A 24,254-nucleotide genomic window follows, 5' to 3' on the forward strand; every position below is an offset into this window, starting at 1 on the left:
TCGTATGAGGTATAAGTGGAGGTTCGGAATGGATGAAGATTGTGTGTTGTCCTGTTCGATCATAGTCATGCTGTGTTGGTAGGTGAAGAGGGTTACGTGGGGTCGTTGGGGTAGGCCTTTTTGAAGAGGTTGGTTTTTAGTGATTTCCTGACGTTCAAGTAGTCGTAGATTGTTAGGGGGCAATGTCTCTAAATGACTTAATTTTGCTCATACTATGAGTGATGAACCTGTCTGCCAAGCTCAGGGTATGTGGAGTATGATCTCAGTTTCTCAAACTTACTGCTAATGCATAGGCGTAGTTTGACTGTTTCATTTGGGGGGGCAAAGAATGGGCGGAGCATATTAGCATATCATTTGCATATATAAATATGCAAATGAATATGCTAATATGGAGGAAGGAAATGAAATTTACAGGCAAAATATCACAGATGCATATTTCAAAAAGCTGACACATTTCAATTAATAAATTATGAATAAAATACTTTTATTTACCTTTGTTGTCTGATCATTTAGTTTTTCTATTCGCTTTGATCCCAGTGTCTTCTGTTTTATGCAGTGTCTTCTTTCCAGTAGGCTTCCCTCTGCTCCCCACCCTCCCAGTCCCATCCATCTCTTGCTCCTTCCCTCTGCTCCCCAACCCTCCCAGTTCCATCCATCTTCTGTTCCTTCCCTCAGCTCACCATCCCTCCGTCCCATCCATCTTCTGCTCCTTCCCTCTGCTGTGCCTGACCTCTCCCAATCCCATCCATCTCCTGGTCCATCCCTCTGCTCCCCACCCCTCGCAGTCCCATCCATCTCTTGCTCCTTCCCTCTGCTTCCCACCCCTCCCAGTCCCATTCATCTCCTGCTCCTTCCCTCTGCTTCCCACCCCACCCAGTCCCATCCATCTCCTGCTCCTTCCCTCTGCTTCCCACCCCACCCAGTCCCATCCATCTCCTGCTCCTTCCCTCTGCTTCCCACCCCACCCAGTCCCATCCATCTCCTGCTCCTTCCCTCTACTTCCCACCCCACCCAGTCCCATCCATCTCCTGCTCCTTCCCTCTGCTTCCCACCCCTCCCAGTCCCATTCATCTCCTGCTCCTTCCCTCTGCTCCCCACCCCTCCCAGTCCCATTCATCTCCTGCTCCTTCCCACCCCTCCCAGTCCCATCCATCTCCTGCTCCTTCCCTCTGCTTCCCACCCCTCCCAGTCCCATCCATCTCTTGCTCCTTCCCTCTGCTTCCCACCCCTCCCAGTCCCATTCATCTCCTGCTCCTTCCCTCTGCTTCCAACCCCTCCCAGTCCCATCCATCTCTTGCTCCTACCCTCTGCTTCCCACCCCTCCCAGTCCCATTCATTTCCTGCTCCTTCCCTCTGCTTCCCACCCCTCCCAGTCCCATCCATCTCTTGCTCCTTCCCTCTGCTTCCCATCCCTCCCAGTCCCATCCATCTCTTGCTCCTTCCCTCTGCTTCCCACCCCTCCCAGTCCCATTCATCTCCTGCTCCTTCCCTCTGCTTCCAACCCCTCCCAGTCCCATCCATCTCTTGCTCCTACCCTCTGCTTCCCACCCCTCCCAGTCCCATTCATTTCCTGCTCCTTCCCTCTGCTTCCCACCCCTCCCAGTCCCATCCATCTCTTGCTCCTTCCCTCTGCTTCCCACCCCTCCCAGTCCCATTCATCTCCTGCTCCTTCCCTCTGCTTCCCACCCCTCCCAGTCCCATTCATTTCTTGCTCCTTCCTGCTCCTTCCCTCTGCTTCCCACCCCTCCCAGTCCCATTCATTTCTTGCTCCTTCCCTCTGCTTCCCACCCCTCCCAGTCCCATTCATCTCCTGCTCCTTCCCTCTGCTTCCCACCCCTCCCAGTCCCATCCATCTCTTGCTCCTACCCTCTGCTTCCCACCCCTCCCAGTCCCATTCATTTCCTGCTCCTTCCCTCTGCTTCCCACCCCTCCCAGTCCCATCCATCTCTTGCTCCTTCCCTCTGCTTCCCACCCCTCCCAGTCCCATTCATCTCCTGCTCCTTCCCTCTGCTTCCCACCCCTCCCAGTCCCATCCATCTTCCCTCTGCTCCCCCCCCCCCCCGCGAGGTCCAAGATGGGACTCCGTTTACCCCCTCTCTTCCTCCCTCCCTCCGGCGCAGGCAACAGTCTTCAGCTTTTTCAGCGTTCCTGGCAGCGGTAGCGATGTACACGCTGCCTTCGGTCTGCCCCGGAAGCTTTCTCTTCAAGTTCCTGTTCCCACCTATGCGGGAACAGGAACTTGAAGAGAAGGCTTCAGGGCAGAGCCAAAGGCAGCGTGTACAACGCTACCGCTGCCAGGAACGCTGGAAAAGACTGCTGCCTGCGCCGGAGGGAGGGAGGAAGAGAGAGGGGTAGACGGACACGCTCCTCTCGGTCCGCTTGGCTTCCCTGCCCTCTCTGTCTGCGTCCCGCCCGAAAGGAAATGACGTCAGAGGAAGGCGGGACGCAGATAGAGAGGGCAGGGAAGCCAAGCGGACCGAGAGGAGCGCGTGCCTGCCTGCATGTGGTTTTTTTTTTTTTTTTTTTTTAAACTAATGGCGCGGCGGCGCCTCGCGTCGTTTGGGGGGGCATTGCCCCCCCTCGCCCCCCCCAGTCTACGCCTATGTGCTAATGCTTACTGTAGTATTTGATTTATGTCAGAGGATTTGACCATGTGACTCCCTTGCTGATCAGCACCACCAGCTCTTTATTACTTATCTGATTCAATGTAAATTTCTGGCTGGTCCGTAAAGCTCTCTATGCAGATCATTCTCTCTTTGTTTTTTATTTTTTTTACTTCACATCCCTCCTCACTCCTTTCACCATATCCCATTTTTTACACTCTTTTTATATCTCTTATCACTTCTGCCTGCATAGACTCTTCGTCATACTGCTTTCTTTTTCCTGGGGCCCACACTGGAACTCGCTTCCACTGATTTCTTAATTCAAACCTTATATTAAATTCACAATTTTGCCTTGAAAACTCATCTATTCACCCAGGCCCCGATGATCAGTTCCCCGCCAGAACAGCACTGGAATTAACTTCCCTATGATCAGCACTAATGTGCAAATTTATGCACGTTATTAGTGCTGATCATCTGGGGATTTCTGTGGGAGGACTGAACCTGGGCATGTGCTCAGGTACAATCCTCCCACAGAAGTGGAGAAAAAAAAAAAGCCCGGAGCTGTCAAACCTAAGGCCAAGCCCCCCAATCAGAAGGGCCTGGAGATGCAGTGGACCTCCAGACCCCTCCTACCCCCCACACCCAACAATTAAAAAAAACCCCTTGTGGTCTAGTGGGACCCCTACTACCTACCCACCCAGGGGCTAGCCTGGTGGTCTGGTTCTCCCTGGTACCTTGAAACAGAAGGAGGGAGAAGCACTTATATGGTAATGAAGCCCCACCCATTTTGAGGCGGTGCTTGCAGGAGGATAGAGGGAGAGCTACTCCCGCCTCTTTTGTTCAAGGTACTGAGGGGCTTGGAGGCCTGGGGGTCTAGGGGGGGCACTAGACCACCAGGCCAGCCCATGGGTGAGTGGAAGGGGACTAACAGGGGTTACCACATTTTTTTTGTTGGGGGGATTTTATGTGTGGGGAGTAGGGGAGTCTGGAGGTCCACCTCATCCCCCCTTGTGTTTTGGGGGGGGGGGGTTGGAGTGCCTGGAAGCACGCAAATACTTGCTGGACAGGGTTTTCCTATTTCTCCCCAATGCCCTGGCAAACCCTAACACCAGCTCCGAACTGGCATAGGGTTTGTTGCGGGAACAGTGCCCTTGTTTGGCACACTGCTCACTGAGCATTTGGGAGGAATATTAATTCCCCTGTTTAACATGCATTTGCATGCAATTAGCGTTCAGAGCCAGTGAGCTCATTATTACACACACTTGCTGTCTCTGTTCATCGTGCACTGGCAAACACGGGCACTAGTCTGGTGCTAATGGCCTCTAGTGCCCGCGTTTGCCTTAGATCATCGGCCTGCCAATGTCCCTTCCATAAAGGGTGATTAATGCATGCTGATATATAACCCCTTAATGCCTGTATATAGATTATTGTAATGGTTTGTTCCTGGGTATCAGGAAATGTCAGTTCAGGGCGCTGCAAGTCACCCAAAATGCTGTGACAAGGGTGTCAGGGGGTGTAGTTGCTTCAAGCATATTACACCTGTGCTCGTGACTACATTGGCAGCCTATGGAATATATAATTGATTCAAGATATTATACAAGGGTTATATAATAGGATTTCTACTATTCTTACTGCCAATCTGTGTGTTTATCAGCCAAAGAGATGGTTACATTCCATGAATTCTGTTGTTCTAGATGTACCCAATTATTGGGATGTTAGGTTGGAGGAATTTTGGCACTCAATTTTTTATATCGCAGGGCCGCAACTTTGGAATCTGCTTCCTTCATAGAGAATTACAAGAGATGAATGGGTTCAGAAAATCATTAAAAACATTTCTGTTTTGATGGGTATACAATGCAGACTGATGTCTACTGAGGGGGGGTGGTCTTTGCGGTGGGGACTTAGTTGTATTTACTTTATATTTTAATTATGAACTGTTTCCGTCTTGTTTAGGTCTAGTTTATGTTAATGGCTTAGTTGTCATGTATTAGTTCTTATTATGCCAGTGTTTGTTGTACTCTGCCTAGAAGACTATAGATAGAGTGGAATATAAACTCTAATGCAATACCACTTTGTATTTCTCATTCCGGAAATGGTGATCGCCATTACGGCATAATGTAAGCCAGATTGAGCCTGCAAAAAGGTGGGAAAATGTGGGATACAAATGCAATAAATAAATAAATTAATAAAGGACTCTTGACTTCATCTTGTTGGCTGGTTGTGTTTTGTGTCATCCTCTACTTTTACTTTGGACATTACAATTTTGCTACCAGTAGCTCAAACTGTGGAGGATTCTGCTGTTAGAATTAGGGACTGTATTTTCCTCCTTGAAGAATGGATTGTTAGCCACTCTCTGAAGTTAAATAAGGATAAAACCAAGTTCCCTTTTCTAGGTCAAACAGATGGAATTTGGAACGACAATATGTTGAAGTTGACTGAGCAGCATTTTTCATTTGAGAAAAATATTAGGATCTTAGGTATTATTCTGTCTGGTACGCTTTTCTTAGACTCTCAGGTGAACTTACATGTTAAGAATTTTTTTTTTCTTAATGAGAAAGCTTAGAGGAATTTGCATTTTGTTTGATACACAATTGTTCAGATTGATTGTCCAGAGTCTACTTCTGTCAATTTTAGATTACTGTAACAGATCTATGTGGGATGCCAAAATACCTTGGTAAAAAAGTTTCTTTGAAACATCTTTAGATAGTCTCCTGGTTACACGAAAATAAGTTAGTACTTAACCCTTCCAAGACAACTGCCTGTTGGGTTACAGGGAATAAAGTTGCTCCCTCATGCTCACCTTTCTTACAAAGTTTTCTGTTGCAATTAGTTCCTCAATTTAAATATTTGGGCATAATTTTAGATTGTGAATTGTCATTTGCTCCACAAATAGCAGCCCTGACAAGATCTTGTTTTATTACTTTGAGGCAATTCTGTTCTGTTTGATTTTTTTCTGGATAAAACCACAAATGACACTTCTTTATGCCACTCTTCTGTTCTTCCTAGATTATTGTAATGCCATTGTTATTGTACGTCCGGTTTTACCCAGACATGTCCTCTTTTTGAGGACACAGCCGGGCATCTGGGTGGGTTTTGCTGCCTGCCCATTTGTCCGGATTTGCAGATAAATGGGCTGGCTGGTAGGCGGACGGGCAGGCAAGCATCAAGGTGTCCTATCCTCCCCTCCTTTACCTTATTGTAGTGTCTTGGTGGTCAAGTGACCTCTTTGAGGCAGGAAAGAACCCCCTATTTTCTTCCCGTTACAGCTGCAAACTGTCTTGCTCCTGGCGCCTTTACATTACATATTATTAACTAGCTAGACATGGTTGAGCATAATTGTTTATGTAAGATTATATTTAAGATGAAACTTGATAGTCTTTGGAACTCATAGTTGATAATGTATATAATTAATATAATGTATATGTCACAAAACGCCTAGCCACCTGTTTGGGATTACCCCACGGCCACTTGAAGGGTCCATCCCCAGCACAGCTCAGGTCCGCCTGCACCTGCCGCTTGTGCTCTACACTAGCACCTTTCTCCCACTGAGTGGGTCACAACCGCCTCTGGGCAAGTCTCCCGCTCTCAAATTAACCTCAGTGATTTTTAAGTTACTGGAGCCATGCACTCCAAGTGGTCTCACAGTTCCCTGAAAGCACTCACATACCCAACACACAAACCACCAGGATTCTTTATAAGTCCAGAAAGGCAAGGTGAATAAACAAATGCGTTTATTCTTAGAACTTGAACAGTGGACAGAAAACATGCAATCAGCAAACAATAACAGGTAACTGAAATCTGGATCAGTAATAACATTAACTAAACATTTGTTTACTTTCTAAAAAGTACCTGAGAAGATCAGAACATATAACTGCTTGTTTACTGAGCCTAGGCAAAGAGAATCCTGCTCTCTTTTTTTTTTCCTGGCTAAGACTGAACTCAAAACCAGTAATTGCTTCAAACTCCAGGCCAATCAGAGCCCAGAACACAACATTTCAAAAATATACTGCATCTTGCTTCCTCTTTGTGTTAAACTAAAGAGCGTTCATTCTCTGCAACAGTTTTACAGCAGAGAAACACTACCTGCTGGCCAAATAGGAGAAATACACTTTGGATTACTCTTTCCAATGTGCATTACTTTGCATTTGTCCACAGTAAATTTCATCTGATATCAGAAAGGCGTCATTTTATTCGGAAAGCCATCAATGCAGTCTTACCTGGGGGGGGGGGTTATTATAGTTTATTCGAGTCATAAAAAAAAGAAAACCTTGGATAAAAAGATCTAAGGGCCCCTTTTACCAAGCTGTGGCAAAAGGGGGCCTGCATTGGCGCGTGTTTTTGAAGTGCGCCAAGGCTGCCTTGTATCGCATTGGATAAAAGGTAGGTCTTTTTTTTTTTTTTTTTTAGGAAATGACCATGCAGCAAATGAAGCACTTGCCACCTGGCCGTTTTGGGGGGGGAGAGCCCTTATGGCCACCCATTGAGGTGGCGGTAAGGTCTCTCACACTTACCTGGTGGTAACAGGGCAGTGCACGGCACTACACAATTACCGCCAGGTACACACCGGCACTAAAAAATAAATAATTTTTGTGGCATCGGATATGATGGCGCGTGGGGATAGGAACTACTGCTGTGCAGCTTAGCTCGGCGGTACTTCCTTTTTAGTGAGTGGCAAGCCCACGTTAGGCTTACCGCAACTTTGTAAAAGGGGCCCTGTCAGGCTTATTTTCGAAAGAGAAAGGCGCCCATCTTTTGTCACAAATTGGGAGATGGGTGTCCTTCTCCCAGGGTCACCCAAATCGGCATAATTGAAAGCCGATTTTGGGCGTCCTCAACTGCTTTCCGTCGCGGGGATGACCAAAGTTCACGGGGGCGTGTCGGAAGCATAGCGAAGGTGGGACGGGCGTGCTTAAGAGATGGGCCGCCTCGGCCAATAATGGAAAAAAGAAGGGCGTCCCTGACGAGCACTTGGCCGACTTTACTTGGTCCATTTTTTTCTTGCGACCAAGCCTCAATAAGGTGCCCAAACTGACCAGATGACCAATGGAGGGAATCAGGGATGACCTCCCTTTACTCCCCCAGTGGTCATTAACCCCCTCCCACCCTAAAAAAAAATGTGTTGTAAATATTTTTTTGCCAGTCTCAAATGTCATACCCAGCTCCCTGACAGCAGTATGTAGGTCACTGGAGCAGTTTTAGTGGGTGTCCCTCCCCCCTTCCTGTTATTCTTGTGCTGGTAAATGTGAGCCCTTCAAAACCCACCACAAACCCACTGTACCCACATGTAGGTAGGTGCACCCCTTCACCCCTTAGGGCTATGTACAGTTGTGGGGAGTGGGTTTGGGGGGGGGGGGCTCAGCACCCAAGGTAAGGGAGCTATGCACCTGGGAGCAATTTCTGAAGTCCACTGCAGTGCCCCCTAGGGTGCCCAGTTGGTGTCCTGGCATGTGGTGGGGACCAGTGCACTACGAATACTGGCTCCTTCCATGACCAAATGGCATGGATTTGGTCGTTTTTGAGAGGGGTGTCCTCTTTTTTCCATTATCGCTGAAAACCAGGGACGACCATCTCTAAGGTCGACCTAAATGTTGAGATTTGGGCATCCCTGACCGTGTTATCGAAATGAAAGATGGATGCCCATCTTGTTTTGATAATACAAGTTTCTCCGCCTCTTTGCGAGGACGTCCTGCAAGGACGCCCTCAGGAAAACTTAGGCGCCATTCGATTATGCCCCTCTGTGTCATTGTAAACAATACACTGAAATCTTCTGCCTAGTGTGCGGCAGCAGCAGCCAAAAAAAGCAAACAGGATGCTAGGAATTATTAAGAAAGGGATGACAAATAAGACAAAGAATACTGTAATACCTCTGTATTGTTCCATGGTGCAACCTTTGAGTATTGTGTTCACTTCTGGCTGTTGTATCTCAAAATAAAGTTCTAGTGGAGTTAGAAAAGGTTCAAAGAAGAGCAATCAAAATGATAAAAGGGGATAGAACTCCTCTCATATGAGGAAAGGCTAAAGAGGTTAGGGCTCTTCATCTTGGAAAAGAAACAGCTGAGGGGGAGATATGATCGCGGTCTACAAAATCGTGAGTGTTGTAGAATGGCTAAAAGTGAATCTATTTTACTTTTTCAAAAAGTACAAAGACTAGGGGACACGCAATGAAGTTACATAGAAATACTTCTAAAACAGGAGGAAATATTTTTTCACTCAAACAATGCTTAAGCTCTGCAACTCGTTGCCAGAGGGTGTGGTTAGAGCAGTTAATGTATCTGGGTTTAAAGAAAGGTTTGGACAAGTTTCTGGAGGAAAACTCCATAGTCTGCTATTGAGATAGATGTGAGGAAGCCACAGCTTGCCCTGGGTTTGGTAGGATGGAATGTTGCTACTATTTTTGTATCTTCCAGGTACTTGTGACCTGGATTGGCCACTGTTGGAAACGGGATATTGGACTGGATGGACCAGTGGTCTGACCCAGTATGGCTAGTCTTATATTCTTTTTTTTTAATTTGAAAATGTTTATTGAACACAACATAATGGAAAAATACAATGCTCGCCAGTGCAGCCAACAGACGGCTCTGATATTCCAAACAAATAAAGTCCAACATCAACTGTAAATCACAATCATTTTTGATAATTTTCTCCCTACCCACCCACCCTCCCACCCAAATCAACTCCCCCCCCCTCCCCTGCTAGTCTTATATTCTTATTTGTTTACACGTACAAAGACAGGGGACGCTCCATGAAGTTACGTGGTAATACTTTTAAAACGAATTGGAAAAAATATTTTTTCACTCAACGAGTAGTTAAGCTCTGGTGGATGTGGTAAAACCATTTAGCCTATCTGGGTTTAAAAAAGGTTTGGACAAGTTCCTAAGGATGGGAAAAGCCTTTACCTATCCCTGAGATCAGTAGCATGGAATCTTGCTACTCTTTGGGATTTTGCCAGGTACATGTGGCCTGGACTAGCTGCTGTTGGAAGCAGACTACTCGGCTAGATGAACCATTGGTCTGACCTAGTATGGCTATTTTTGTTTTCTATGTTCTTAACTTGAACCTTAGAGTGACTAATTTGGGTGACTGACAAATTATTACAAAACTTTTAATAATAAGACACGGAAGGGGGTAATCAAAGTTTATGATGATAAAGCCTAAAATACCATACTAGTGAATATCAGAGGCCAAAATGTAACAGATTTTGTGCATGCTGGGGCAGGTATGGAGGACAGAGGTGGGGAATGGGTTGCATGGTCCATCCAGTTTGACTGGTTACCTGACTTATCTGCTCACTATTTGCTAACATCTATTATGTTACTATCCAGAATTCTAGAATTCAGCTTCCTAGTCCAGAACAGAGGTACAGCAGGTAATGCAAATGTTTCTCCCAGGAAGTCGAAGCTCTGTACAGATTAAAGAAGGGGTGTTAATTGAAAAGTACAGAAAATTGCTTGCACTTCATGTTTTTTTTTAAATAGAAAAGCATCTTTTGTTCCAGCACTTCTCAAGATGTAAGAAGTGCTTATTTCCAAATATTGACTCACCCTTCAGACAAAATTAAGCCTGATAAAATGCACCCTGCTGTAACTTCCATTAAGCTTGAAACATTGACCTTTAAGTGTGATGCCACTGCATGTGATAACAACAGGCACATTGCTGGCTGTCACTGTGAGAAGGAATTGTTTTTTTTATTTCAAAAAAGGACCCAGTTGTGTTTTTGAATACTAAATGTATTTTTGTTGTCATCCTGTCAACCAGCTTGAAATATTCAAATAACTGCCTTCTGGAAAAAAACAAAAAAACAAACATAATTTCTCTACTTAGTAGCATAGTGTGACAGAAGCACAATTTCAAAATTATGCCAAATTTATGTTTTACAGGGCTTCAGCAAAGAGCTTTCTCTCTATATTCTCCTGGGCTGAAACGGGGGGAAAAACAGTACAATCCAAATGGAAAGTGTTCCTGGACCAATCAGAACCCATTCCAACAAGTTTTAAAAGTGTACTGCTCACAGTACTGTAAATCACTTCTTCAACAAGTGAAACTAAAGAGGGAGCATTCACTTTTCTATAGTAGCTTTAACATAAAACATGCACCACCTGCTGGCCAAACTAGAGAAATGCACTTCAAGAGTTGAGGCGGTTTAAAAAGCTTAAAATGTACTGATCTTTTACCCATGGTTTAGGCTTCTGAATGGAAAAAATTTCTAGACAAAAGCCAGCAAGCAAAAATATGTGCACTGAGGGCCAGATGTTCAGTTTTAGCACTCGAGGACAAAATCTCTGGTGTGCTTTTTCCAGATATTACAGGAAATTTAAATGTGAAGTGAAAGATGCACAGTTTCAAAACTGCCACCTGCTTGCTCCATGTCATGTGGAAGTCATTTGAGTTTTGAGGTTGTAGCAGTAGAGGTTTTGTTTTGTTCTTTTTTTTTTTGCCTCTGTTCGCATGGACCACTTTTCCAGGGGTTATGGCTGGGTTGCCCTTGGCATGGGTATTGACAATTGTAGTAGTTGAGTGGTAAGGCTGATGGTGTCTCTGATGGTAGGAGGTGTAGGGTTTATAGTACGTATAGGCAGATGCAGGTACAAATCAAAGTAGGGTATACACAAAAAGTAGCACATATGAGTTATCTTGTTGGGCAGACTGGATGGACCGTGCAGGTCTTTTTCTGCCATCATCTACTATGTTCTTCTAGATGTTGAAGTTGACTCAAGGCCATCCAAAGATAGTGTCTGTAAAGTGGTACAGTGGTACTTTGATAAGATTGACAGCTTCTGTCACCTCGTCCCCGAAAAGGTGATCACTCATACAGAGTGCATCTGCTACAGATGTGCCTCTTGTGGCTGTCTCACATGTGTCGAATTCAGAGCGCAGCAGGTGTTTGGAGCATTCCTGTGAGCCTTGAAGAAAGGTTAAGATGGATGTTTTGGAGTCAGTCTGGAGGTTACTCACAGTGGTGTGTGTTTTTTTTCCCAGGAGTTTATACAGGTATTGTAGTAACTGGAACTGGTGAGCAGAGATTCTAGCTGCCAGTATAGAGGCTTGGAAACTTCACTTACTGATCAGATCAAGCACTTGCTAGTCTTTAGTTAGAGGTGTGTTGGAACGTGTGCAGGAGCTTGTTGCATGTTTGAGGACAGACTCGACCACCAAGGATTGGTGATGCAGTTGAGGTTTTTTGTTTCCTGGTATGGGGTGGACCTTGTATTTTAAATCAACGGATTCTGATTGTGCTGAGCTGAAGAAAGCTGTGAGCAGCTGTGTGAGGGAGCAGGTGAAGCGGAGAGCCCATTGTGTACATTGAGGGGCTGATGGTGAGTCTGGGCAGGAGGAGTAATTGCCTAGCTCATCAAGGGATGTGTTGGAGAAAGGCTTACAGGGACAGCATTGATATGGTGTGTGATTTCCAACAAAATGTCACTCCCTGCTCTTTCTGGCATGAGGAGACATACAGCTACATATTTTTTAAATTTTATTTAATTAATTGTATACAATTTCCAAGAATAAATCTTAACAGAAAAGATGATTATTCTCATACTAATTCCATATTCTTTTACAAACAATATTTCTCCAACATAACAAAAGAATCCTTCACTTATCTATAGTCCACAATATTGGGGGCAATTCTCAATTCTTAAGGAAATTAGAAATTCTATCTCTACAAACAGTATTAGAGGCTTGAGGGAGAGATCCCAGGTTAATTACCATAAATTACGGAGTTGACGTAATTACAATTCTTGAGTGTGAATTAGGTGTAGTCACCGTTTTGGAATCTAGAAATGTACTTAACTGTTTAGCATAAAAAAACATTTAACTGAGTTTAGCTTTAATACACATTAACACGGAAAATTTAACCAAAATAAAGCACCCAATTGCAAAGCTTTTGGGTGCAATTTAAGAAATTCTTGTCTATTTTGAGTTACCCTGGAGACATCTGGGTACATTCTGACCTTAGTATCTAGGAAAAGCTGATCTCTATTAAGAAAAAATTGTTTTAATATCCAGTCTCTATCAGGTTGTAGTATGAATGTCACAATCAGTGTTGCTGTTGTCATTCCCACTTTGTCGTCCTCTAAAGTTTGGGTTAAATTCAAATCCAAAGTCTCTATTGGCCCCTCCTTTCTCGCTTTTGAATCCAAATTCTTTTTAACAAAGGGTAACAAATAATAAATCTTAGAAATGGGAGGGTACGCCTGTTCTGGTATCTTTAGGACCTCAGTCATATACTTTTTAAAAGTTATTAATGGAGTTATTATAGTCACTGTGTCCAATTGTAGATTCTCAATGAACCACCATAATCCTTCCATTGACTTTAACGCTTAATCATGGCTGAGAGGCTTCTACGTATTCCTGCAAATTGAATCACATTACTGATTCACTGTTGGTTGACTTTGTTGAGATCAAGATAACCCTGGAAGTATTGAGGGGTGAAACCTGAAACATAAGTGGCACACACAGGGCAATACGCAAGATAAGTGGTAATCTTATCACACATTTGGATTAAAGAACTGTAGACCATGATATAGAGCATAGCGGACAATACACCGCACTAAGAAGATTTCCTTGTGTATATGCAGAAAGAACTTAGTAATCAGGGGTTAATTATATTGCATGTATTCTAACAATGTAATAACAAGCGACATTATGTATAAGATCAATGAATTTAATGTATGTGTCTATCCATAATTTAAGTTTCAACACTGTGAATGTGGAGTGAGAGTGAGCGGAACGTAAGCCTTAAAGGGGGAAATGGTTAAAATAAATAAATAAATATATATAATTATATATCTACTATAATAATTTGCACCTCCAACGTTCTGAAGCTGACTGCCAGGAAGTTGAAGCCCGGTTCGTAATGTCTGAAGCCTTCCGGTGACGTCACGGTGTTGCCTGGGAAACCGCGATGCATCTCAAGCACGGGCGCTACGAGTTCGCACCACCATCTCCATCCCCTCTCAGTTCAGCAGTCAAGGACGTGTGGCTGCCCTTGACGTCGCGGTGAAGTGCACACTAACGTGCTACTCGCTCACATGCCGCTCTTCACAGAAGCAGAAGCCGCCAAAATTCAAAACAAACGGCGAATACAGCGCAGAATACAATAACCTGGTGAGCAGCGTTTCAACTGTCAAATGTGAAACACACCATTGGCGTGACCAAAGTACTCTGGGCACCAGCGCTGACCAGGTGCACAAAAAAAAACAACAAAAAAAGGGAGGGCAGGGGATAGAAGAATCCTGCAGGACATGGATGCACATACTCTCTCACTGTCACTGTGCCTGACTAAGTTTAACAAAAAGAACAAAGAAAAAAGAAGGCAAGGGGCTAGAAGACGAGAGAGGGAGGGGGTCATGAGAGCGGGGGGGGGGGGGGGGTCCTCAGACGGGGGATGGGTGGCGGAGGAGGAGGGGCGGCGGAGGGGAGGGGGAGGGGCGGGTCCTGGAACTCGAAGGGGAGGTGTACCTGAAACTCGGAGGAGAGGGAGGGAGGCAGGTAGGGGGGGGGCGTGGAACTCAGAGGGAGGGAGGCAAGTAGGGGGCATGGAACTTGGAGGACGGAGGGAGGGAGGTAGGCAGGGGGCCCTGGAACATTGCTAGTGCCCGTTTCCTTTCTGTTGGAAATGGGCCTCTTTTACTAGTATGTATATCTATATATCTATCTATATATGTATATGTGTAAGTTGGCACAATAAATTGTGTATGAGAAACTTATACAATTTAAAAAATTATTTTTTTCTGGAGTCCTTTATGACAACTAGTTAAAATTTAATGCCAAGAAGTGTAGAGTGATGCACTTGGGGTGCAGAAACCTGAAAGAGAGATACCGAATAGGAGGGGAGATATTAGTAAACTCAACTCAGGAGAGAGACGTTGGGGTGTTGGTGTCCGAGGATCTAAAGGTGAAGAAACAAGGCAACGGCTGCACCAGAAGGATGCTAGGCTGCATAGAGAGGGGCATAACCAGCAGAATAAAAGAGGTGTTGATGCCCCTCTACAAGTCGTTGGTGAGGCCTCACTTGGAGTAATGTGTTCAGTTTTGGAGGCCATATCTTGCTAAAGATGTAAAAAGACTGGAAGCGGTGCAAAGAAAAGCTACAAAAATGGTATGGGATTTGCATTGCAAACCATATGAGGAGAGACTTGCTGACCTGAACATATATACCTTAGAGGAAAGGAGAAACGGGTGACATGATACAGACGTTCAAATATTTGAACGGTATTAATCCGCAAATGAATCTTTTTCGGAGAAGGGAAGGCAGTAGAACTAGAGGACATGAGGTTGAAGGGGGGCAGACTCAGGAGTAATGTCGGGTGACATGATACAGACGTTCAAATATTTGAACAGTATTAATCCGCAAATGAACCATTTTCGGAGACAGGAAGGCAGTAGAACTAGAGGACATGAATTGAGGTTGAAGGGGGCAGACTCAGGAGTAATGTCAGGAAGTATTTTTTTATGGAGAGGGTGGTGGATATGTGGAATGCCCTCCCACGGGAGGTGGTGGAGATGAAAACGGTAATGGAATTCAAACGTGCTTGGGATAAACACAAAGGAATCCTGTTTAGAAGGAATGGTTCCGTGGAGATTGGGTGGCGACGCTGGTAATTGGGAAGCAAAATGGGAGCTGGGCAGACTTCTATGGTCTATGCCCTGATCGTGACTGAATAGATAGGGATGGGCTGGAGTGTAAATTTTAAGGGGCTTTGACGTTAGCTTCAGAACTTAGTGCAAGAACAGTGCTGGGCAGTCTTCATCGGTCTGTGCCCTGAGAAAGGCAAGGACAAATCAAACTCGGGTATATGTATAAAGTATCGCATACCATGTAAATGAGTTTATCTTGTTGGGCAGACTGGATGAACCGTACAGGTCTTTATCTGCCATCATTTACTATATTACCTGGGCAGCTGGGCCTGAGTTTTCAAAATTTGTGTGCACATGGTGGCAGGTATCTCAGAGAACACTTCAGACTGTGCTGTGTGCTGGCTGGGTCCTGTTACTGGGGCCACAGAGGAGTGAGGCCTTGAGTGCTCAACTAAAGAATGAGTGAGTTCAGCATGGCTCAATAATGTCTTCTCCATCCCCTCTAGTGCCGCACTGCTGCTGCTGAAGCTGTTGAGTGGTCTGCTGCTCTCTCCCTAACGCTGACCGTCAGTCAAGACACCTTGTCTTATCCCCCCGTGGCATGCAGGCTGGCACCACAAGGAAATTTCTGCCACCAGTGCTGCAGCTTGGCCTGGCCAGGTCTCCTCCAGCCACGCTGCAGCACTGGCGGCAGACATTTCCTTGTGGCCCTGGCCTGTGTGGCACGAGGAGGGGTAAGGCAAGGCAGGTGTCCTGACTGACGACATTGGGGCGAGAGCAGCAGAGCACGCAACAGCTTCAGCGGCAGCAGTGGCGGTTCAGCGCTAGAGGGGCTGACTTCCCGACCTGCACTTAAACAAAATTAGGCCAGTTATCACAGGTAGGAGAACTGGAGAGGAGAGCTGTTTTTTGCCGCCGACTGCCTAATGCACGTAGCTTATGAGCTGAGCCAAGGAGGTTGGAGCCGTAGCAATTTACTGAAAGGCTGTTCTCTCCCACTGCAGCCTAAGACTGTGCTGACCTGGGCCCACCCATAGCTACACCCTGCCCCAGGTATCTGACACAAATTTGGTGCGAGTCAGAAAGGGCCATATTTTTGTCGGTTTTCTTTCTTCCTTTGCTGTGATTTTGTTTGGATTTTTTTCTGGTCAGGCACTGTGGAGTGGAGCAAATTGCCATATGGTTTCATTTGAAGCAGGTGTAGTAGACCAAGGGGCAAGTGCAGCAACAACAACTACCACAAGGGGGGGGGCTTGTCTAGACATAGGGTCTGCAGCACAAAATGCAGAGGCTCCTTAGATCCGCAGCAGAAAGCAGACACAAATATAGAGCGGGTACAGAAGGCATAAAAAAAAAACCAAATTTCTTTATTGATAGACGTTTGTGTTTTATGATCTCTGGACCCACTCTGTATTTGTGTCTAGACATGGGGTCTTCTAGATTTTTCTGAGCTGGCGGCATCAAGGGATGACATCACCTTCGTGTGGCTGCCTTTATCCTACCTGTGCATGGAGAACAATACTGCCACCTCCTCGCTCCGGCTTCATCTCATGCAAAATTAGACAAATATTCCAATGAAAGAGTGAAAATCCACCAGTGCAAACAGGGAAAGAAGCAACAGAATTTCAAAACAAGAGAAAAGCTCTACTAAGAATTAGATCTGCAGACAAGTAACAAATGCACAATAGAGTGGAAAATACAGTGTTAAAGTAGGAACCATATATTGGTTAAAAACAGACACATTTTTAAGAAGTGACTTGAATCCCAAAAATGAGGTATGGATAAGTTGCAACCCATGACAGTGGATTACAGATGAGATGAGCATAAAAAACAAAAGGTAAAATGGACATATCTAGATTTTCTAAAGAAGAGGTTATTCATCTTGTAGCTGGCTGCAAATTTCCAATGGGAGCAAATTTATACTTGGAAAAGTACAATAATATGGCACTTGTCATCCATTGAAAACTTTGTACACACTACTCAGTCACTACTGGAAAAGCACTGTGATCATGATCCTATAAGAAATGGTCAACGAAGAGATTATGATTACCTGGGACATGCCCTTTCCAATTGATCCTAGCTGTTCATGGAGAAACGGGACCTAATAGTACAGGAGAAATGCAGAAGAACAGTGTTGATAATAGAGGCAGTGTCAAGTGATGTATTCTGTACATTAAGTGGAGAAGGAGAAGATCAAGTGCCAAGCAGTGCAGTCAGATCAGAGACCAAGAAAATGTGGCAGAAAGATATAGAAATTATTCCCATTGTATAGGGTGCCACAAGCCTGATTAAAAGCAATTTCCAAGCATATCTTGATAGATGTAATATGCATAAGCAACCTTGAACTGCAGAAGAAAGCTTTTTTGGCACAATGCAAATACTATTATGAGTGTTATAAGTAAATCTGAGAGACAAGGATCATATTCAACATACCTGGGTTTAAGAGTGAGATTCATTACTGTCATGATATGTGTAAAACTAATTTATTTGGAAACACTGCCCCTGACCAAAACTATGTTTTAAAGTAGGTAGGATGTTATGGAAAGGGTGAGAAATGAAGTTCTATTTTTGGATTTGTAGCATTCAGCCCAGCTGATGATTTTGCCTTTCTCAAATCGTTGGAAAGGAGCGGAGAGGGAATGGGAAAGACTGTAATCTCAGGCTCAGGATTTCTTCTGTACTTAACAGAGGTTCAGTTTAGCTTTCCCTAGCCATGTGTAAAAGTCAGGCAAATAAAAATTATTTCATTTCTTATCCTACTTCTGCTGTATGATTGCCAGTATTTTTTGCAGCAAATGCAAAGCACTGTTCTTCTCTGTAGGTGGGGCCTTAGTCTTTCCTAGCTTGCCATCAATGATGCTATTATAGCCATCTTTCAGTGTTTTCTTCAATCCTTTTCATATAACTCATATACTTCAGGAATCTCCTGGTGTTAAGAAAATAGTTGTCACTTCCGGTGCTGTTTTGTTTATCAGCCAAAAGATTGCTGTTTTAAGAGCTTTACAGTGTTTGGCTCCCCCTACCCTCTCAGATGCTGTCAGTATTGCTTCAATAGCCAATTGCGCAATAGGTCCCCAAGTAAACTGGCTACTTAAAAGTCCGTAATCTTTCATGTAGTCTTCAAGGCTTTAACTTTACTAAGACTGACTAACTGTATCCATAACCTAGTAAGTTACAGAAACGGTTCTAAGCCATTCTTTTCTAGCTCCCCTGTTTACTACAACTGCCGCACGGCAATGCTGACACAGCTCATTCAAAGTGAATGGGTTGTGTTGGCGTTAGTGCACTGGCGCCACTAATGCGGCTTAATAAACAGGGGGATAGGTTCTTTATTGATAACATGTTTGTTAGTAATTTAGAAGAATGGATTTGCTGTAAGTTATTTATTAATTATGTGTTACACCTTTACAGGTTTAAATTTCAACTAAAAAATGAGTGATCAAATAAAATTTATTGTTGAGAAGCTTAATAAGGAGCCCTTTAAGAAGAACTACAATTTGATTACATTTGACTCGCTGGAGCCAATGCAGCTTTTGCAGGTCCTCAATGATGTTCTTGCAGAAATTGACCCAAAGGTAAGAATTCAGTCAAAAGAAATCTGGTTCAGTTTAGGGTATCCAGGGAGTTAATATAACTGATCTATGTTATGTGATAAGTCAGTTCTGGTTTAAGTTACAGTTGTATTATTGTAAAGTCCATGGTTTCTACACTGCAAAATTTAGAAGTTTGTCAAAAATAGAGTGACATGGGGATGGGGGCATGAGATTAACCTCAGGGATGGGGGCATGAGATTAACCTCAGGGATGGGGACAAACTTTGTCCCTGTGTCATTCTCTAAACGCTTGAGACAAGCCTTATACAGGCTGTTCCAACTACTATAGATGGAATAGCACGTATAAAATGCTAGTATCAATATGTAAAAACAACACATCTTAGACAACTGAATTCAATGATAAAACAACTGCAGGGCTTACGATATGGAGCAGGAAACGGGGTGATGAACGTGACGGCCAGACAGGCAGCAGGCAAGAGAGTGATCCAGGTACAGGCAGAGTCAGTAGGCAGGCAGCAGGTACGAGAGTAATCCAGGTGCAGGCAAGGTCAGTAGGCAGGCAGCAGACACAAGTAATCCAGGTACAGGCAAGGTCAGGAGGCAGGCAGCAGACACAAGAGTAATCCAGCTACAGGCAGAGTCAGTAGGCAGGCAGCAGACACGAGTAATCCAGGTACAGGCAGAGTCAGCAACGAAGAACAAAGTAGAGGAGAAGCACACTACTGAGCAAGTAACACCTACCAAAGTAGAATCCAAAGCAAGAAGTCTAGGGAGAGCTCAGCTGATAAAGTGCTGGCATCTGATATCAGCAGGGAGAAGGGGCACAGCCATAGGACGAGAGCAGGGGAAGGAGGAACCGGAAGACCAACAGGAGAGAAGCAAGGGAAGCCAGGCAGAGGAAGAGCAGACCCAGGTGGGTGGAAGCAAAGCAATCAAGGAGCCTGGAAGCCAGAGAAAAACTACACACACATGGCTCAGGGCTGTGCCAATCAAGTGTGCGTGTTGACTGGACCCTGCGCAGCCCGAGGACGCCGCTTGCGTTGAGGTAGGGGACATGACAGCTGTCCTCATATCAGACAGCTCTCTGCTTCCCTACCTGTCTTGCCTTCTAGTACTAGATTAATCTACCAACAAAAGAGTACACAAAAAAAGGTTGAATTAGCATAACTTTAAAATTTATGAGCAGGAGTGTGAATCATCAAAATTTGAGCCCTTTTATTTGTGTATTACTGTTTAATTCGAAATTTTATTTCTGTTACAACGACCTCTGTGCTGCATTAGAGTTGGAAGCAAATATTGAAATTTAATACAGAGTTCTAAGTTCATAGGACAGCATTTTATACAAAACTCAGATATACAGGTACAGTATTGTCTTCCTTGTGATCAGCACTTCTCAATTTAGAAACAGCTTCTTTTCTTTTGAAATATGACTTCTGAATTTAATACTTCTGTGCTTTTCTTGGCATTTCAGCATTCTGTTGACATACGAGAGGAGATGCCGGATCAGACAGCAAAACGAATGCTGAGTCTTCTAGGTATTCTTAAATACAAACCTCCAGCAAATACAGGAGACATGTAAGTACCATTTTTGTTTTTAGATAGTAGAAAATGAACAACATGAAATTCACTAAAATGCCTTTTAGTACTTTGCTAATTGATAGGCATAAGTAGTACATCCAGCCACATGTATAGTTAAAAGTGCATGATGGCCATGTTTCAGTGTTGCACCTTTATCGGGGGGTTAAAAATTACTCCAACAAACAAAAACAGATATAAAACCCATAATTAATCTATAGCTTTCAAAATAATATAATAAACCTCAATATAATGTATATCTCTAAAGAGATTAAGGGCCGCTTTTACTAAACCGTGCTAGGAATTCTCACGTGGCAAATGAGGCAGCCCATTCAATTCCTATAGACTTCCTCTCATTTGCTGTTCCTGGAAATGCTAGCGTGGTTTAGTAAAAGAGGCCTTAAATTGCCTTAAAAATCTGCCCTTTCAAAGACTAAAATGAGTGGCATTGTATTTTTCTAATTTTCCTACAAACCAAAAATATTGAATATGAACTTACTTGTCATCAATACCAGACCAGTCCAGGCCAATGAGTTATGTCCACCCACCCACAGGAGAGAGAGAAAATAGTTCCAAGTACTTTGCCCCTTAAGTGTATCGTGCAGCCTGGAATGCTCTGTATTTTCTCTGTCTCCTAGCGGATGGTGGACAGATGTGCAGCTCCTCTTGGTGCTGGCTGGCTAGCTCCTGTTCCTGCTTTGCTGGGTGATACTTGAGCAAGGGGTGTGCTGGTAACCTGGATTTGGTTCCTTTAAGATGATGATAAGACTACCCAACCCAATCTCTTCCACAAGAGCTCATACAACCTCTAGTTATTCCTGTCAACCTCCAAACCCACCCATTCCCTACCCTGTACCCTTCATTTTGTACCTACCCTTTGTTCCATGTAAGCCATATTGAACCTACCATTTGGTGGGATAATGCGGAATCCAAATGTAATAAATAAATAACCAGTGCTACAGGGTCCCTCATCTGCCAGCTAGGGAATAATTATTCTCCAAGGACAAGCAGGCTGCTTGTTCTCACAATTGGGTCGTCGTCCACGGCGGCCCAGAAACTGGGAAGAAATTTTTGTAGCAAAAATAAAGGCTTTCGGGAATGTTCCGTCGCGCGAGCAGGAGGTCTGCGCATGCGCGAACGGCTTCCTGCCCGCCGCACGAGCGTGTCTCTTTAGTCTTTTTTCATCCGCAGTTAGGTGCGTCAGTGTTTTTCGCTCCGCTCCGTTCGGCCCAGGACGAAGACTTGTTTGCTTTCTTTTTCTTTTCTTTATTAAAAAAATATATATATATACAGTGGGGGAAATAAGTATTTGATCCCTTGCTGATTTTGTAAGTTTGCCCACTGACAAAGACATGAGCAGCCCATAATTGAAGGGTAGGTTATTGGTAACAGTGAGAGATAGCACATCACAAATTAAATCCGGAAAATCACATTGTGGAAAGTATATGACTTTATTTGCATTCTGCAGAGGGAAATAAGTATTTAATCCCTCTGGCAAACAAGACCTAATACTTGGTGGCAAAACCCTTGTTGGCAAGCACAGCGGTCAGACGTCTTCTGTAGTTGATGATGAGGTTTGCACACATGTCAGGAGGAATTTTGGTCCACTCCTCTTTGCAGATCATCTCTAAATCATTAAGAGTTCTGGGCTGTCGCTTGGCAACTCGCAGCTTCAGCTCCCTCCATAAGTTTTCAATGGGATTAAGGTCTGGTGACTGGCTAGGCCACTCCATGACCCTAATGTGCTTCTTCCTGAGCCACTCCTTTGTTGCCTTGGCTGTATGTTTTGGGTCATTGTCGTGCTGGAAGACCCAGCCACGACCCATTTTTAAGGCCCTGGCGGAGGGAAGGAGGTTGTCACTCAGAATTGTACGGTACATGGCCCCATCCATTCTCCCATTGATGCGGTGAAGTAGTCCTGTGCCCTTAGCAGAGAAACACCCCCAAAACATAACATTTCCACCTCCATGCTTGACAGTGGGGACGGTGTTCTTTGGGTCATAGGCAGCATTTCTCTTCCTCCAAACACGGCGAGTTGAGTTCATGCCAAAGAGCTCAATTTTTGTCTCATCTGACCACAGCACCTTCTCCCAATCACTCTCGGCATCATCCAGGTGTTCACTGGCAAACTTCAGACGGGCCGTCACATGTGCCTTCCGGAGCAGGGGGACCTTGCGGGCACTGCAGGATTGCAATCCGTTATGTCGTAATGTGTTACCAATGGTTTTCGTGGTGACAGTGGTCCCAGCTGCCTTGAGATCATTGACAAGTTCCCCCCTTGTAGTTGTAGGCTGATTTCTAACCTTCCTCATGATCAAGGATACCCCACGAGGTGAGATTTTGCGTGGAGCCCCAGATCTTTGTCGATTGACAGTCATTTTGTACTTCTTCCATTTTCTTACTATGGCACCAACAGTTGTCTCCTTCTCGCCCAGCGTCTTACTGATGGTTTTGTAGCCCATTCCAGCTTGTGCAGGTGTATGATCTTGTCCCTGACATCCTTAGACAGCTCCTTGCTCTTGGCCATTTTGTAGAGGTTAGAGTCTGACTGATTCACTGAGTCTGTGGACAGGTGTCTTTCATACAGGTGACCATTGCCGACAGCTGTCTGTCATGCAGGTAACGAGTTGATTTGGAGCATCTACCTGGTCTGTAGGGGCCAGATCTCTTACTGGTTGGTGGGGGATCAAATACTTATTTCCCTCTGCAGAATGCAAATAAATTCATATACTTTCCACAATGTGATTTTCCGGATTTAATTTGTGATGTGCTATCTCTCACTGTTACCAATAACCTACCCTTCAATTATGGGCTGCTCATGTCTTTGTCAGTGGGCAAACTTACAAAATCAGCAAGGGATCAAATACTTATTTCCCCCACTGTATATATATATAGTTTCCTATAGCTTCCTTATTCTTTTTTGCCAATTTAAATTTTCTTTTTTGACCTGGCTTTAGGCCGCTCGGTCGGGTTCTCTCCTTTTTGTGCCCTTCCTTTTTGGTACAATTGCCGTGTTTTCTTCCATGTCATCGAAGACACCCAGCGGCTTCAAACATTGTACTCGTTGCAACTGGACTATCTCAGACAGACAATCATGGCAGGCTTAATGCGGCTTAGGTACTTATTTGTACCTGGGACAATGGAGGGTTAAGTGACTTGCCCAGAGTCACAAGGAGCTACCTGTGCCTGCAGTGGGAATCGAACCCAGTTCCCCAGGACCAAAGTCCACCACTCTAACCACTAGGCCACTCCTCCACTAGTTTACATCTAGGTAAGTGAGATTCTAATTCTTCCAAATCTTTCAAAACACACATTTTAAAAGTGGTCAGGACAGCTTCTAAATTGCCCGCAGGACTCCATTTGGAAGGTTTACTCACCAACGATCTATCCCCGTATTCTGATGTATCCCCAGAGGAAAAAAATAATCTTAAATTTAGCTTGCGAATAAATTTCTCTAAATCCATGCGGAACAAAAAGGGATCATGAAATCCTGTAGGAATGAAAGACAAACTTTTAGCCAACACCTTCCTTTCTGTTGTGGTCAATACTCGATCTGAAATATTTACCACTGCTGGTTTTGTTTCTGTGATCGTGTTTGAGGTCTCTGATTGAAATTTCGATTCGATTTGCCTCACGCCCTCCAGGACCGGGACCTTGTGTAAATATCTTTTCTTAATTCCCCAGGCGGGTCACTAGTGTCTTCATTACTACTCGATGTATCCGAGGAGAATTGAAATCTCATTTGTTTTTTGTTACCACTATCCACGAAATCCTTTTTCATCCAAGGATACACATACCCGTCTTTATAATCTCGTCCCGTTGAAATTTCTTTATCTTTTGCGTGCGCAAATTCTTTTGGAATTTGTCTATTTTAAATCTCAAATCTTTAACCTCTTCCTCATAATTTACAGCTCCTTCCTGGGCATATGGCAGTGCTCATATGA

The 24,254-nt window shown here is 44.4% G+C and overlaps 1 protein-coding gene across 1 annotated transcript in view; it reads left to right on the forward strand.

Annotated features, from left to right (window-relative positions):
- LOC115459059 (intraflagellar transport protein 81 homolog) overlaps positions 1 to 24,254 on the forward strand; it is a gene marked incomplete at its 3' end in the record, with an annotated part of 67,292 nt that overhangs the window by 4,315 nt on the left and 38,723 nt on the right. Inside the window, exons 2-3 of the mRNA XM_030188923.1 lie at positions 18,594 to 18,757; positions 20,207 to 20,310. Coding sequence (XP_030044783.1) covers positions 18,614 to 18,757; positions 20,207 to 20,310 — 248 coding nt within the window. The remainder of the gene's footprint in view (positions 1 to 18,593; positions 18,758 to 20,206; positions 20,311 to 24,254) is intronic.

The sequence above is a fragment of the Microcaecilia unicolor genome, unplaced genomic scaffold (assembly GCF_901765095.1).
Source record: "Microcaecilia unicolor unplaced genomic scaffold, aMicUni1.1, whole genome shotgun sequence".
NCBI lineage: Eukaryota > Metazoa > Chordata > Amphibia > Gymnophiona > Siphonopidae > Microcaecilia > Microcaecilia unicolor.